Below are 14,338 nucleotides of genomic sequence, written 5' to 3'. Positions count from 1 at the left end.
AACACATCATCTGTCAAACACGGTGGAGTCAGTGCTATGGCATGAGTATGTATGGCTGCCAGTGGAACCAGTTTACTAGAGTTTATTGATGACGATTCAGCTGCTGATATAAGTAGCAGGATGAACTGTGAAGCATGCAGGGCTGTACTCTATGTTCCAATTCAACCCGGTTGTACAATGGACACTTCGCAGTGCAAACTGGATAATGACCAAACACATTCTGCAAAAGCAACTTTCTCAAGGCAAAGAAAGGCTATGTTCTTTAATGGCCATATCAGTTACATCAAGCCAACAGAGTTACACTTTCAGAAGAAAAAACTGAACTAATTTCTGGATGTCAGACCATCACTGACTGTAAAAGATTTTTGCCCAGTTATTAAAAGCAACCCTTGTTAATTTCTCCAGGGTTTTTTTGATTTGCAAATTCCTACAAATCTCCATCATTCTCTTCCCTTACATCAATGCCATTGGACAGAAAGGCTTCCTTTTCTGGTGATGCTGACTTGTGGTTAAGCCCTAAGCCCATCATCTCTGTGTCCGGAGTCGAATGAGCTGCAGCTGACAGGGTGCTGTGACGGATACCATAGCTGAAGTAGATCGCGAAACCTGGAAAGGCAAAAAGAACCGGTGTTATGGAATCCTAGCTTTTCAATGCAAATACACCTGCTGAACTTTTCAGTCTAAAAACATGTACCTTTTTAATAACATTGACATTTTCGCAACCAACTGACAAAGTATGTTTACTCGTGTTTTGTAAATGTTTCAGATCGGTCTGCGAACACATTGCAATGTCAAGTCAAAGCAGCTAGCCCATTTCAAGCAGCTAAAGCAAGTAAAATAGTCAGCTGGGTGTGTGAGACTTTTCAGCATCATCCTAGGTAAGTGTAGCGAGCAGAATTCTTGCAGTTAAAAAAAGAACGATGGAGTGTAACTACCTATGGCCATCCAGATTGAGAATTTAACCCAAGTGCGTTCTTCAAGCTGCATCATCAGGTAGATATTGACAAACATGCTGATCACTGGAATGAAGGGCAGCATGGGCACCTGGGAGACAAATACCACAAAAGGAGAAAGCGTAACAGTATCCATTAAAACTTAGCGAGCGTGAACTCTCAGGGGGCAGAGGTAGTGCTGAAAGGGCTTAAATCAAACCTTGAAGGAGAGTTTAGTGTGGTTCTGGGGCTGTCTCCAGATGATGAAGACCACGAAAAGACACATCATGAAGATGACGCTGAGGGCTACCAAGTTCCACGAAGCAAGATCTCCATAAGATGCCAGAACACTGAATGCCAGCATCAGCATTCCTTTAAAATGAAAGAAATGTTATTATCTTATGTGTAATACTTCACAAGTGCAATGTGATTTTTAACAGTGAAGATACTGGAAATAAATCCATCACCTACATTCAAGGCGAGCACACTTGTTGGGTTGTTTACCAAAGATCTAACGCCTTCATTTTATTGAGTAAGCAAATAAATGTTATTTCTACAGCACATTTAAAACTAAAGTGCTTTACAAGGTCTTTATACTTGATTTTCTTACATTATTTGTATGATTTTATTGCCATTTTAAGGCAGTCCTGGTTTAATAACATACCGAGGAGAAAGACACAGACGTTGACAGTGAAGCCTGACAGTTTGGATGGTGTGGGGTTGTCTGGGAACAGCAAGGTTTTGAAGCTGAGCCTCTCTTCCATACCGGGCAGGATGTTGCCCTCATTCAACTCCATCTCCTCGTGGCTACTGACAATCTGGTAACCCATGCTGGGCCGGTACCTGAAACAACAAGAACAAACACCCATAATGAAGTGTTCAGACATAGCAGTTGTACTCTGTGTTCCTGCCACTTAAAATAGTTGCTAGCACCGGTGCCAAAGCTGGTAATGCACACTGCAACATTAGCACACAATGAACCTGCTTATAAGCAATGTCAATGCTGCGTATGTTTGAAATAGCTTCCAATAGTTTTGTTGGCTAGCATAAACAACTATAAACATGTTCAGACCGTGTCCAAGCTGATATATTCTCACCAACCTGAGCACCAGGATACAGGCAGCCACTAATGTGTAGGCTAGCAGCGTCCCTATCGACATCAGGTCCACCAGGTCCTTCAGCTCGAACATTAACACCATGACAACTTCACAGTACAAGGAGACAAAAAATAAAAATTTAAAGTGAGAATGCTTGTTTGATCCCATCAATTATTTTCCATACTTGTCTTAGAAGAATAAATTAAGATGTGTCTAACATTCAGCATGCTTATACAGTTACTGTGAGCATAGAAGTATGCTGATCATAAGCTCAAATGATGCCATTGAGTACAGCCTCATAAAGATGCTAGCTCGAATGTACATATTCTTTTCACAATAGTGATTCCCAAAGTGTGGGTCATGACCCTCTGGTGTTCCAATGGTTTACCACACACACAAGAAATCTTTGCTACAAAAAAATGTATAATATATAATTATATGAGTTCAAAATTTACTTGAAATTTCACAACTACAATCTTCTTAGGGTGCTGTATTAGGATATAGGGTAAAAATAGCATTATGGAGCGAAACCAGCAACCACCTGGCGGCAAAGTCATTCCATTTCATTTATATGACACTCTTATTTTTCCGCTCTATTTTTTAAATGGGGCAAAATCTCATATCACGTCACTGGTGGGGAAAGATAAAAAATGAAGCAGTGGCTAAGAAAGGAAAGAAGTTAATAGTAAATCAATCTCAACAAAACAAATCAAGAAAAAATTAAAAACCTGTTGATTAAAGTTTTGATTAAAGGTTTGCATGTTTTCAGTTTTAAAAAGGGCTCCAGTTGGGAATGGATAAAGTATAGGCTGGAGGTGGCAAAAAGAGCTGCCTCTATTAAAAAAAAAAGTTATAAAAAGTTTTTAAACTTAATCTTTCAAAAACCAAAAAGTCTCTGCTTTGTTCTTTTTCTCTTCAATTCAAACCTGACCTTCTATCACTGCCTCTCTCAAGTCCCTCTACTCAAATACAGGAATTTACGTTTTTATTTAACGCCCCCCTTTATCTTACCAGCTATAGCCCCGGCAGCAACAGTAGATGTTACGGGAGATTTTCTCTCGCTGATGTTGGCCAAGAAGGAGAAGAGCAGGCCATCCTGCGCCATGGCAAGGATGATACGAGGTAGGGGGAACATGGAACCCAACAGACTGGGGTAAAGGTGGGGGGAGGGCATCATATTGTGATGGCAGCGGTTTGGTGTAACGTGAGGGACAAGGGGGAAAGAAGAATTAGGAAAGGTCAGCGAGTACCAAGGGAAGATTCAGAGAAAGTAGACGTATGTGGGTGGAAAGATCTGGGGGTTAAAGAACATGCTGCAGCGTGCCAGACTGGCAACACTGTTGAAGAACAACATGCTGGGACAAGGATACTCTGATGTCAGCATGTAAAATTTGGCCCCCAGTATGACTGCATGTTTTGCACATGCTGTTACTGTCAGTTTTAGTCCACGTACCATGCGGTTTAGTTTGGATTAGTGCTGGTGCACATCTCCTTCTCAAGATGCAAGTTAGAAAATATGTCTCAAGTTTCCCAACAGAAAAAACAATGGAAGACTTATAGTATAGACACAATAACCTTGACTCCCTCAGCCAACTAAACAGAGACCTGGCTATGTAAAACACTTAATAATTAGTTTTTAATGCTAACGCATGTTAGTATCTCACCTGCCAGAGAGGAAGTGACAAAAGTTGCATTTAGTGGGGTTTTGGTGCAGGAGTTGACCCTGGCCAAGGACTTTGATAACAGCCCATCATCAGCCATAGCCATGATCACACGAGGAACAGGGTACAGACAACCCAGCAAGCTAACATGGGGGGAAGGGCGTACCAAAATATAAAGTATCCACAGGAGCAACCATGTGAAACATGCATAAGCAAAGACAACAGCACACATATGCAAGGAGCATTACATTCAACATAGATACAGCAGATTAAGACAAAAGAAAAAAACACAGAACACAGGATACTTAAATATGTTGTGCATACATTTTAAGTTAGGAACACATGTGCAACACTTTGTAATGTAACTTTGTAATATGTAAATAACAATTTAATGCAATTTTTTTGCAGATCTTATGCACCCATATTTTATTCAAAATAAAACGTGACAAAAATCAATGTTTAAACTGAGAAAATGTACCATTAAAACAAAGATACTAGCTCATTTTTATATTTAATATTAGCTGAATTTAATATGTCTTAGTATAGATGGGACAGGGCCATGCTGTTTGCCACTGTGTGGCATCCTCTCTTCTTTTAACAACAGTCTCGAAACATTCGAGAACTGAGGAGATCAGCTGCTGAACCTTTGAAAGAGGAATGTTATCTCACTCTTATCTGATTTGAGCTGTTCAACAGCCCTGGGTCTTGTTTATCGTATTTTTCACTACACGTTTATTTTCAATTCATTTTATTTTTATAGCACCAATTCATAAAAACAGCGCCTCAAGACTCTTTATACTGAAAGATATGGACCTTACAATAATACCAAGTGCTTGCTCAAATACCTTTCAGCAAGCACTTGGTGACACTGGGAAGGAAAAGCTCCCTTTTAACAGTAAGAAACCCTCTGGCAGAACCAGGCTCAGGGAGCGACAGCCATCCACCACGACCTTTTTGTGATGATAGGAGAAAAAATATTTCATGTAAATCTTTTCAGCTGGTGAAAGGTCTGGACTCCAAGTAGGCCCTTTGAGCACCCTCTGCTACTATGAAACCATGCAGTTCTAAGTGTTTCAAGAAGTGGTTTAACACAGTCTTGCTGAGATATGCAGCATATGTCACTATAAAACCTTTAATGTACTAATGCACTAATGCATCCCCTTAAAATCAGAGATGCATACTTTTGGACACAGCGATGACAACATGCATAGTCTCTCTCCTTACTAGTCCAGAGGACACGGTGTCCAAGTTTACCTAAGGGAATTTCAAATTGCATTTCACTGGACCACAGCTTTGGCCCAGAGAAGACAGCATTTCTAGATCATGTTCATAAATAGTTTCTTCTCTGCATGATAGAGCTTTAATCTTTGTGAATCATGCCTGGTTTTAATGCAGTGTTGCCCGAGGGGCCGAAGCACATGAGCTTCCAATATTGATTTCTGGCTATTGCCTTTAGTGCAGCGATGAACCATTTAAGATAATATCAAAATGTTCTTTTTCAGCTGTTTGTTGCACCCATGCCCAGTCTGGTGCCATCAAATTCTAAATTATCATTGTATCGTAATTTTTATCATGAAATAGTAAAATACTCAGTTTAAACATTTGATGTGTTTTCTATGTTCTATCATGAATAAAATATTGGTTGATTGTTGCTATTATTAATTGCTAAATATAACATATATGGACCATCATTTAAAGTGATTAGAAACTAATTGTTAGTAAAAAAAAAAAAGTCACCTGCCTTAGCCTTTCTGAGTCCCTGTTACATAATCGCCTTCACACACTGATGGTGCAGCTATATTCTCAGCAGCATGTTTTATTTTTAGTTAAGGCATCAAATGCTTTCCGAAGTTAAATATACACTCTCGCTCAGAAACACAAACATAAATATATATGTGTGTGTGTGTAGTTATCTGAGACAGAACCGTGTACACAACTGCGCATTTAAAATGAATGATAGTCTTTGGTTACGCTCCAGAAAGCAGATGTAGTGAAGATTCTGAGTTTGCTAATCCTGAAATAGGGGAAATTCTGGATCTTCTGTTCCAAAAAACAGGAGCTTAAACTCTGAGTTAGTTACTGACTCCTGCCCTCCTGCTGCAGCTGTAGCAGCTGAGTGACAGTGTTTCATTTCCCCATTCAAACATCTATATTTTGATAGGATTCCAGTTTGATTTTTTTAAAGGAAAATTGCATTTGTCTAATGATGACTGAGTGGACAATGCTGAATAAATGTCATAGTCCACAAGGAACAAATTTATATTCCTCAGCCTAATAGAATATCTACTGGTATTCACAGTTGCTTATCTTAGTGGTAATCAGTTCAAAGTTTACTCAGAACAAGATCTAGTACATGTGCATTGTGCTTCTAAGTTCAAATCTCTTACCTTGTAGACAGAGCGCAAAGAGAGCCTACAGCTACGGCATATTTCGCGCCCCCCCAGCCCACATAATTAAAAGCTGTAGGCAGAGGGCTGTTGCTGTCCAGCAGGTAGTATGGCATCATGAGGGTGAGAGCACCAGAAACGCTGAAGTAGATCACAAAGCAGATGAGCAATGAGGATACGATACCAAAAGGAATGGCTCGCTGGGGGTTCTTCACCTCTTCACCTAGGACATATATAATATATAGACACAGTTAAGAGCCAAGATATGCAAATCTGCTTCTGTATGACTTCAATGGGTGCAGAAATATCTTCAGGTAATGTGCCATTTTTTGCTTATATTTATATTTGAAAAACATTGTCAGAAGACAGAAATTCTTACTTTCAGCGTTTGAACATGAGGCAGAAAAGTGAATATGTGAAAATTCAGTGGAACGAAAACACAGAACACAGTACAAACTCTAGTGTTGGATGGATGATGGATGGATATTCAGATTTTGGAGGAGTTTTATGCTTTCATCTGAGAATTGTCCATTTGAATGCAGGGTGCAGGCACTGTATTCAGAAAGGTAACATAATTTACAGAAGTGCTGCAGTTGAATCGAGAAGTGCATGCAAAGTTTTGTGGAAATTAACTGAATGCTAAGTGGTTGACTGAACCTGTAAATAGTAGTGAAATTACTTTACCTTCTTAGTTATTTCCTAAATCGCCCCATCGTCTGCTATACAGCTATGTCTTCGTTACTAGCCACTCCCAATTCATTGCAAGGTTTGAAGATATTAGCTTATTTTTTGGGGGGAGCCACCATGCTGAGGGGCCTAACTGCTCAGCTGCAGGTGATTATGTAGGAAGGCCTTGCTGTGTAATAAAACCACATTACGGTGATGGAGCGAGTGCATAAGACGCACAGTTACGTGTCAAAGCAGGCCCAAAGTACTGTAAAATAAAAGAGCTCTGAAACGTGACGGAGACAACTGCTGTGTGGATGATATGTGTGTGTGTGTTTGTGTGTGTCTGTGTGTGTGTGTCAGGGGGAAATGGAGTATGGCTTCATGCCAACTTAACTCTTACTGCCATACACACACACACATGCAAAAAGATCATTGTGAGTTTGTGTTATGTCTGACAATCGTAATTTAAGGCTAACTGGTCAGCTTGCCAGCCAGTTAAAATTCAGGAAACCTATGGGTGGGAAAAACCTTGTAACATGTACAGTGGGGCAAAAAAGTATTTAGTCAGCCACCGATTGTGCAAGTTCCCCCACTTAAAATGATGACAGAGGTCAGTAATTTGCACCAGAGGTACACTTCAACTGTGAGAGACAGAATGTGAAAAAAAAATCCATGAATCCACATGGTAGGATTTGTAAAGAATTTATTCGTAAATCAGGGTGGAAAATAAGTATTTGGTCAATAACAAAAATACAACTCAATACTTTGTAACATAACCTTTGTTGGCAATAACAGAGGTCAAACGTTTACTATAGGTCTTTACCAGGTTTGCACACACAGTAGCTGGTATTTTGGCCCATTCCTCCATGCAGATCTTCTCGAGAGCAGTGATGTTTTGGGGCTGTCGCCGAGCAACACGGACTTTCAACTCCCGCCACAGATTTTCTATGGGGTTGAGGTCTGGAGACTCGCTAGGCCACTCCAGGACTTTCAAATGCTTCTTACGGAGCCACTCCTTTGTTGCCCGGGCGGTGTGTTTTGGATCATTGTCATGTTGGAAGACCCAGCCTCGTTTCATCTTCAAAGTTCTCACTGATGGAAGGAGGTTTTGGCTCAAAATCTCACGATACATGGCCCCATTCATTCTGTCCTTAACACGGATCAGTCGTCCTGTCCCCTTGGCAGAAAAACAGCCCCATAGCATGATGTTTCCACCCCCATGCTTCACAGTAGGTATGGTGTTCTTGGGATGCAACTCAGTATTCTTCCTCCTCCAAACACGACGAGTTGAGTTTATACCAAAAAGTTCTACTTTGGTTTCATCTGACCACATGACATTCTCCCAATCCTCTGCTGTATCATCCATGTGCTCTCTGGCAAACTTCAGACGGGCCTGGACATGCACTGGCTTCAGCAGCGGAACACGTCTGGCACTGCGGGATTTGATTCCCTGCCGTTGTAGTGTGTTACTGATGGTGACCTTTGTTACTTTGGTCCCAGCTCTCTGCAGGTCATTCACCAGGTCCCCCCGTGTGGTTCTGGGATCTTTGCTCACCGTTCTCATGATCATTTTGACCCCACGGGATGAGATCTTGCGTGGAGCCCCAGATCGAGGGAGATTATCAGTGGTCTTGTATGTCTTCCATTTTCTGATGATTGCTCCCACAGTTGATTTTTTCACACCAAGCTGCTTGCCTATTGTAGATTCACTCTTCCCAGTCTGGTGCAGCTCTACAATACTTTTCCTGGTGTCCTTCGAAAGCTCTTTGGTCTTGGCCATGGCGGAGTTTGGAGTCTGACTGTTTGAGGCTGTGGACAGGTGTCTTTTATACAGATGATGAGTTCAAACAGGTGCCATTCATACAGGTAACGAGTGGGGGACAGAAAAGCTTCTTACAGAAGACGTTACAGGTCTGTGAGAGCCAGAGATTTTCCTTGTTTGAGGTGACCAAATACTTATTTTCCACCCTGATTTACGAATAAATTCTTTACAAATCCTACCATGTGGATTCATGGATTTTTTTTCACATTCTGTCTCTCACAGTTGAAGTGTACCTCTGGTGCAAATTACTGACCTCTGTCATCATTTTAGGTGGGGGAACTTGCATAATCGGTGGCTGACTAAATACTTTTTTGCCCCACTGTATAAAGAAACAAGGCTGTTCACAAACTCTGCAAAACTCAGGGAAAAACCTCTGGAATGCCCTCTTCCAAAACCCTGTTTGTTCCCCCCTAACCTGAGTAGCAGTCTTTTGGCCTTCAGCCAATAGCAGAAATAAGTCAAACGCAGTAAAGTGCATCTTTAATTTCTCTCTTGCCCCCCTGTTATGTAATACTTCTGGATGTTTAGGAAAGCTCGGGGCTGAAACGGTTCCAAAAAGATTGAGTTACATTCCCCCCTCTCTCCCTGAAAATGGAAACACACCCATGAGGCCGTCAAAGGGAGATGTATGTGAAACTGCGAGACGTGAAGCAGAGGGAGTCAAAAACAGAAGGTCGACAGAGTTTTCAGGTCAGATCAGCACTAACCTGTGGTAGCAATGCAGTCAAATCCTACAAACCCATAGAAACAGGTAGCGGCTCCTGACAGGACACCGGTGAATCCAAATGGCATGAACCCGCCGATTCCTAAACTCTCTGCGCTTGGCAGGACGTCTGTCACACTAAACCAGAGGAATATAAATAATATGAAATATAGTTCTAAAAGAAGGTCATCCAGATAAAAACAAAATAGAGTAACAGAGACAGTTAAAGGGAAAGATTCAGCATTGAATATGTCCTTACTTGGTGCTGTTTGTTGTATAACTTGCATGTAGGATCTCTTCAGGGTCTAGCTGCCAGTTTTTAATATTGCCTTTGACGAATCCAGAGATCACCATGAACACCAAGACTAGGACATTGATACAAGTGAAGACCTTGTTCACCATTGCTGATTCTTTGACCCCAAATGCCAGCAGACCTTAGAATTGCAAAGGACAAAGAAATGGAAAATGAAAAATGTCTTGGGAAAATGTGTTAAGTGTAATATTAAATGTTTTCTATGTCTTCTTACTTGTAAGAATGATTATGATGAAAGCACCAAATATGTCAGGATACTCTGCCAGTGCTCCTGGTACATTCAGGGCCATGTACTGTCTGCAGAACTGCCCTATGGGGTTCCCTATCAACTCATCAAAGGTGGCGCTCCATGCACGAGCCACGCTGGAGGCACCTGAGACGAAGAAAAAAACATTCTTGAAGACAAATTTCCTCCTACACATGACCTTAAACTAGGCAAAACAGAAACAATAAAGCAGTGGTGCTTTATGCTTACCAATGACGTAGGAAAGAATGAGATTCCATCCAGTGATGAAGGCCCACAGCTCCCCTACAGTCACATAGGAGTACAGATAAGCCGAGCCTGTTTTGGGAACACGGGCTCCAAACTCAGCGTAGCAAAGCCCGGCTAACACTGAGGCTATAGCTGCTATTAGGAATGACAGCACAATAGCAGGACCTGTGGAAGGTGGTGGGAATCATATGATTAAAAACTTTCAGGTTTTTCCTCAATACGCATGTTTTCACTATCAAAAGTAATGTCACTTGCCTGAATTCTCTCTTGCAACAGCACCAGCGAGCACATAAACACCAGCACCCAATGTACTGCCCACACCGAGGGCTACCAGGTCAAAGGTGTTGAGACATCGGCACAGACGGGAGTCCTCGGAGTTAGAGTTTACCACTTTCACCCTCATCAGCTGCTTCCTGAAAGTGGAAGCAGCGTGCAGAAGGCTCTTTATAGCCATGGATCACACTCTGGTCTCAGCAAAAGTCAGGGTTTAGGGGTTCAGAGGTCACAACCTAAAGATGAAAGACAGTAAGTTTAAAAAACACGCTTAGTTTTTCATCTCCCCTGTTTAAACAAAGGACTCCGAATCATTTCTGACAATAGCTAAGGAAGCTCATTATAGTGCGTTACTCATTGCAGAAAATAAACTAAAAGTATCTGCCAGGATTGTTACTGTTTATCCCATGTTTGGATCATACAGCTAAGTCATTTGCACAAGATAAACACAAGTAACAGGGAGTAGCAGCCTGACAAGTATCCAGACACCTTGTCAGATTACAGTGACCTAAGGATATGAACACGAGAGGTCATGCGGACAGTGCAACAGTTTTGCCGCAGCTCACGGAAACTTCCACCCAAGGACAAGCTGATGTGAGAACACTGTCGTCGCACTTACCTCTGAGAATAATCAGGCTCACATTCAATTTTCCAGCCTAGCACATCACACGTTCATTATGAATTACACTGTATAAAGATGTCTAATAAATGAGCTTGTATCCAAACCAAGCAAAATTACACACATATATCTAAAGCCGACTTAGACGACGCTGTAAAATATAGCATATGTAAATACAAATATAATATCACATGCAACCAGCCACATTTTAGGGAATAAATGAAAATAACTGCTCAGGACAAAAAACACTGTACAGATATTTTCATGTCACTGAACTAAAAAACAAAACAAAGAAAAAACAAACAAACATAGAATCTTTGAAAAAAGGCAAGAAAATACAATAACTCATATTTACATTAAACAAATGGGGAAATTTTAGTAATGTGCTGGCACAATGAAATGATTCTATTCCTTGTTGCATCAAGCTGTCCACCATTATCAAACTGAAACTGCTACAGAAGTCACACCTGCAGCAGTGTAGAGGTCACTATAATTTGCATGTTGTCAGTGATTATAAATGATGATACACGTTCAACGGTAAGCTCGATGGCCATTCATTAGATTTTCACAGGTGACTGCCTCTTCTATTTTCCACTATTAAGGGCCTAGATAATGAACATATGCCTTTTGATTAGATGCACACCAATTGGTCCTTTATTAGTTAAATGAGAAAATCAAATGTTAATATTTTCCTGGTAGATTCTGACATTTACAGACCAAACAGTTGATAGAGAATATAATCAAAAGCGAAGATAAGTGTTAGTTCCAGCCTTCAATTACAGAATTGATATATCTGATTCATATACTGCATGACATAAAAAACTAGCATTTTTTCAAAGTAAAATGTGACTTCAGGTTGCCATTTCTCCTTAATGCATGCCATGTATTAACCATATATTATTTCACTCATTCAGCAAATGAAAGTGAATGGTTAACGTGTATAGACATGCAGAAAAGTAACAATGTGCAAGTAAAAGTTGAGAAATGATATGCTTTATTCATCTTAAGAACAACCATTGTACAAATAATCTATTAAATCTGGACTAAACCAGAAGCACTAATACTGCATACTGCTTTGATTATCACAGCATTACACATGCTGCATCTGTCTATGATCTCAGAAGCTCATAAATACAAATTTGTAATAAAAATCCAATTTAGTGTAAAGATTTTAAAAAATGTTCTGGTGCAGTCATAAAATCCTTGCAGAAAAAAAAAAAAAACAAACCAATGAAAGTGACCTATATATATCACACAACCCCTGACTGACTTGAGTATACGGGTCAGTCTGGGGTCACAACTTTCTGTCGAAAAATCTACATTTTGTCAGATTTTGTTCAAATTGAATGAAATCTGATCATTCAAAACAAACTAAAATACGCCTTCTGAACCTTATGTCAAAGTAACCTGTTCGTTGTGAAGGCAGAAAAAGACAGAACAGAGTACTTACTCAAACACACCTACAGGTACACTTCAGCGCTCGACCTAACAACTCCTGATGAAATGATAAGCGACGACAGAAGGATTAAACTGTGCATTTGTTAACTTTTCTTTAAGCTGCTGTGAAGACTGTGGGGCTTTGGACAGTAGGCGATCTGAAATAGAATCTAGAAGAATCACATGGCTTGGCTATTCCAAGCAGTGGGCACACATGCACACATGTGCAGACTTAATTCCTGCAGACTTCGGATGACTTAATAAATGCATTTCTACCAGAAGAACTCTTGTACATAGACTAATATAACAGCAGCATTGTACTTGCATATTACATTTACAACAGTATGCAATATAAAGCATGGTCCCTTGTAAGACACATTAAAAAGTATTTGGCAGGGTACTTTGGATAATATGTTAAAGAAGTGGAAGGGAGGAACTGAACAGAAAAGGGGTGTAAGCCCTTTCAACCAATGAAGTTAGACCATAAATATGACACTTCTGGACATTTGGAAAATGGCTGGCTTAAAGAAGACTTAATAGTCATTCCATAAATAGCCTTAGTTGTTATTGTAGAGTCTTTACCTTACAATATAAAGTTCCTTGAGGTGACTGAGTTTGGAAAGAAACGCGTCTGGACTTCTTTACGTTTTTTGAAGCTGTTTCACTTCTCATCCGAGGAGCTTTTTCAGCTCTAAGAGCAATTGGTGGAGAGTCCCAGATTTTTAGCCCCTATTGGGAGTGTCCCTAAGAGGGTCCTGGACACTTAAAAATCTGTCAAATTTGATATCTCGGGTGTGGGGTTAAAATTACTTAACTGAAGCTTTAAAAGAGCTTAATGTGATTGGTAGGCCTGAAAATTGCCTTTAATGAAATAATACATAAATGAATACATAAAAAATAAAGTATTCAGGAACACCACAAACAAAATGGGCAAGTGGGGTGCGTTAACCTTAATAGACAGAGCATGAGAAAACAGTGAGCAAAAGTATCCAAGGCAGTAATGAAATATAAAAGCACAAACACTGAGCAGACACCTCTGTCGATCATTGAAAACAATCAAAACGGCCCCTGGGAATGCTAATTGAGCTTTCTCAGTAGCAGATGAATGATTCTATGTCCAAAAACAGCTGGAAGAATACCAGAAGCGAAGAACTGTTTATAAGTAAAAGAGTCAACTGGTATCTGTTTAACCCGCCCCCCCCCCCCCCCCCCCCCAAAAAAAAACAACCTTGCTGACATGATGTCTATGAATGATTAATGGTTTGAAACTGGCAGTGTTTTTAGTTGGCAGTGAGTGAGGATTACTATGTTTTCAGATAATCTCTGATTACAATTCAATTCCAAAAACTTTAAGTGATCAAGATAAGAGGGATAGTGTTTTTAGGCTGAAAATTGCCCAATAAAGGGTTAAGTAATCTAGATAATTAGTCGTGCAGGGAAGAGAGTGAGTTTTAACATTGCATTTCAGTTCAGCTACATGACAATGATTATTGAAAGAGGTTGGGAGTTCACTGGGATTCGGCAGGGCTGTTGTAAGAGGAAAAGACTTACTGACAAGAGCATCACTGAATTTATTTGCAGTAAAGTCAGTGGTAGAGACAAAGATGGGCTGAAGTTTAATAAAAAGCTTTGTGGTCTGATGGAAATTTATCCTCTACATCTAAGTTCTCTAGACTTTGATCAGGTCAGGACAACACGTGTGAATGTTTAAACAGCTAGAATGAGTACCCTGACACCCATTGACAGAGTAACAGAGAAAAGTGCAGAAAATGATGTGCTGTGTTTTTTGGTTTTGTTTCGGCAAATCGATATATTAAAAAGCACGACAAGCTAAAGAGTCCAAAAGCAGAGAAACTGCCAAGAGAAACAAAGGACACTTAACACACTTTTTATAAAAATCAACACCTCTCTCACAACTTTGAGGAAGACTGG

At 40.2% G+C, this 14,338-nt stretch overlaps 1 protein-coding gene across 4 annotated transcripts in view; it reads right to left on the bottom strand.

Annotated features, from left to right (window-relative positions):
- Positions 1–248: 248 nt before the first annotated feature.
- The window catches only part of slc7a1a (solute carrier family 7 member 1a), a 32,548-nt gene continuing 18,458 nt past the window's right edge, over positions 249–14,338 (bottom strand). For 3 of the 4 annotated variants that reach the window (XM_085470287.1, XM_085470288.1, XM_085470289.1), the window contains 12 exons: positions 10,333–10,586; positions 10,060–10,242; positions 9,799–9,957; positions 9,531–9,705; positions 9,276–9,409; positions 6,078–6,300; positions 3,694–3,833; positions 2,034–2,136; positions 1,597–1,775; positions 1,153–1,304; positions 936–1,044; positions 249–606 (listed from right to left, as the gene is read on the bottom strand). In XM_085470287.1, the coding sequence (XP_085326413.1) occupies positions 428–606; positions 936–1,044; positions 1,153–1,304; positions 1,597–1,775; positions 2,034–2,136; positions 3,694–3,833; positions 6,078–6,300; positions 9,276–9,409; positions 9,531–9,705; positions 9,799–9,957; positions 10,060–10,242; positions 10,333–10,531 (1,935 nt within the window). In that variant the 5' untranslated portion in view covers positions 10,532–10,586 and the 3' untranslated portion in view covers positions 249–427. Of the gene's footprint in view, positions 607–935; positions 1,045–1,152; positions 1,305–1,596; positions 1,776–2,033; positions 2,137–3,040; positions 3,178–3,693; positions 3,834–6,077; positions 6,301–9,275; positions 9,410–9,530; positions 9,706–9,798; positions 9,958–10,059; positions 10,243–10,332; positions 10,587–14,338 lie in introns of all 4 variants that reach the window. The other variant, XM_085470290.1, reaches the window with a different exon arrangement.

This window comes from Copadichromis virginalis, linkage group LG10, assembly GCF_057382275.1.
Source record: "Copadichromis virginalis isolate Kocher_CV1m ecotype Utaka linkage group LG10, C_Virginalis_male_GT1.1, whole genome shotgun sequence".
Lineage (NCBI taxonomy): Eukaryota > Metazoa > Chordata > Actinopteri > Cichliformes > Cichlidae > Copadichromis > Copadichromis virginalis.
This window is presented reverse-complemented; position numbering and strand designations above follow the sequence as displayed.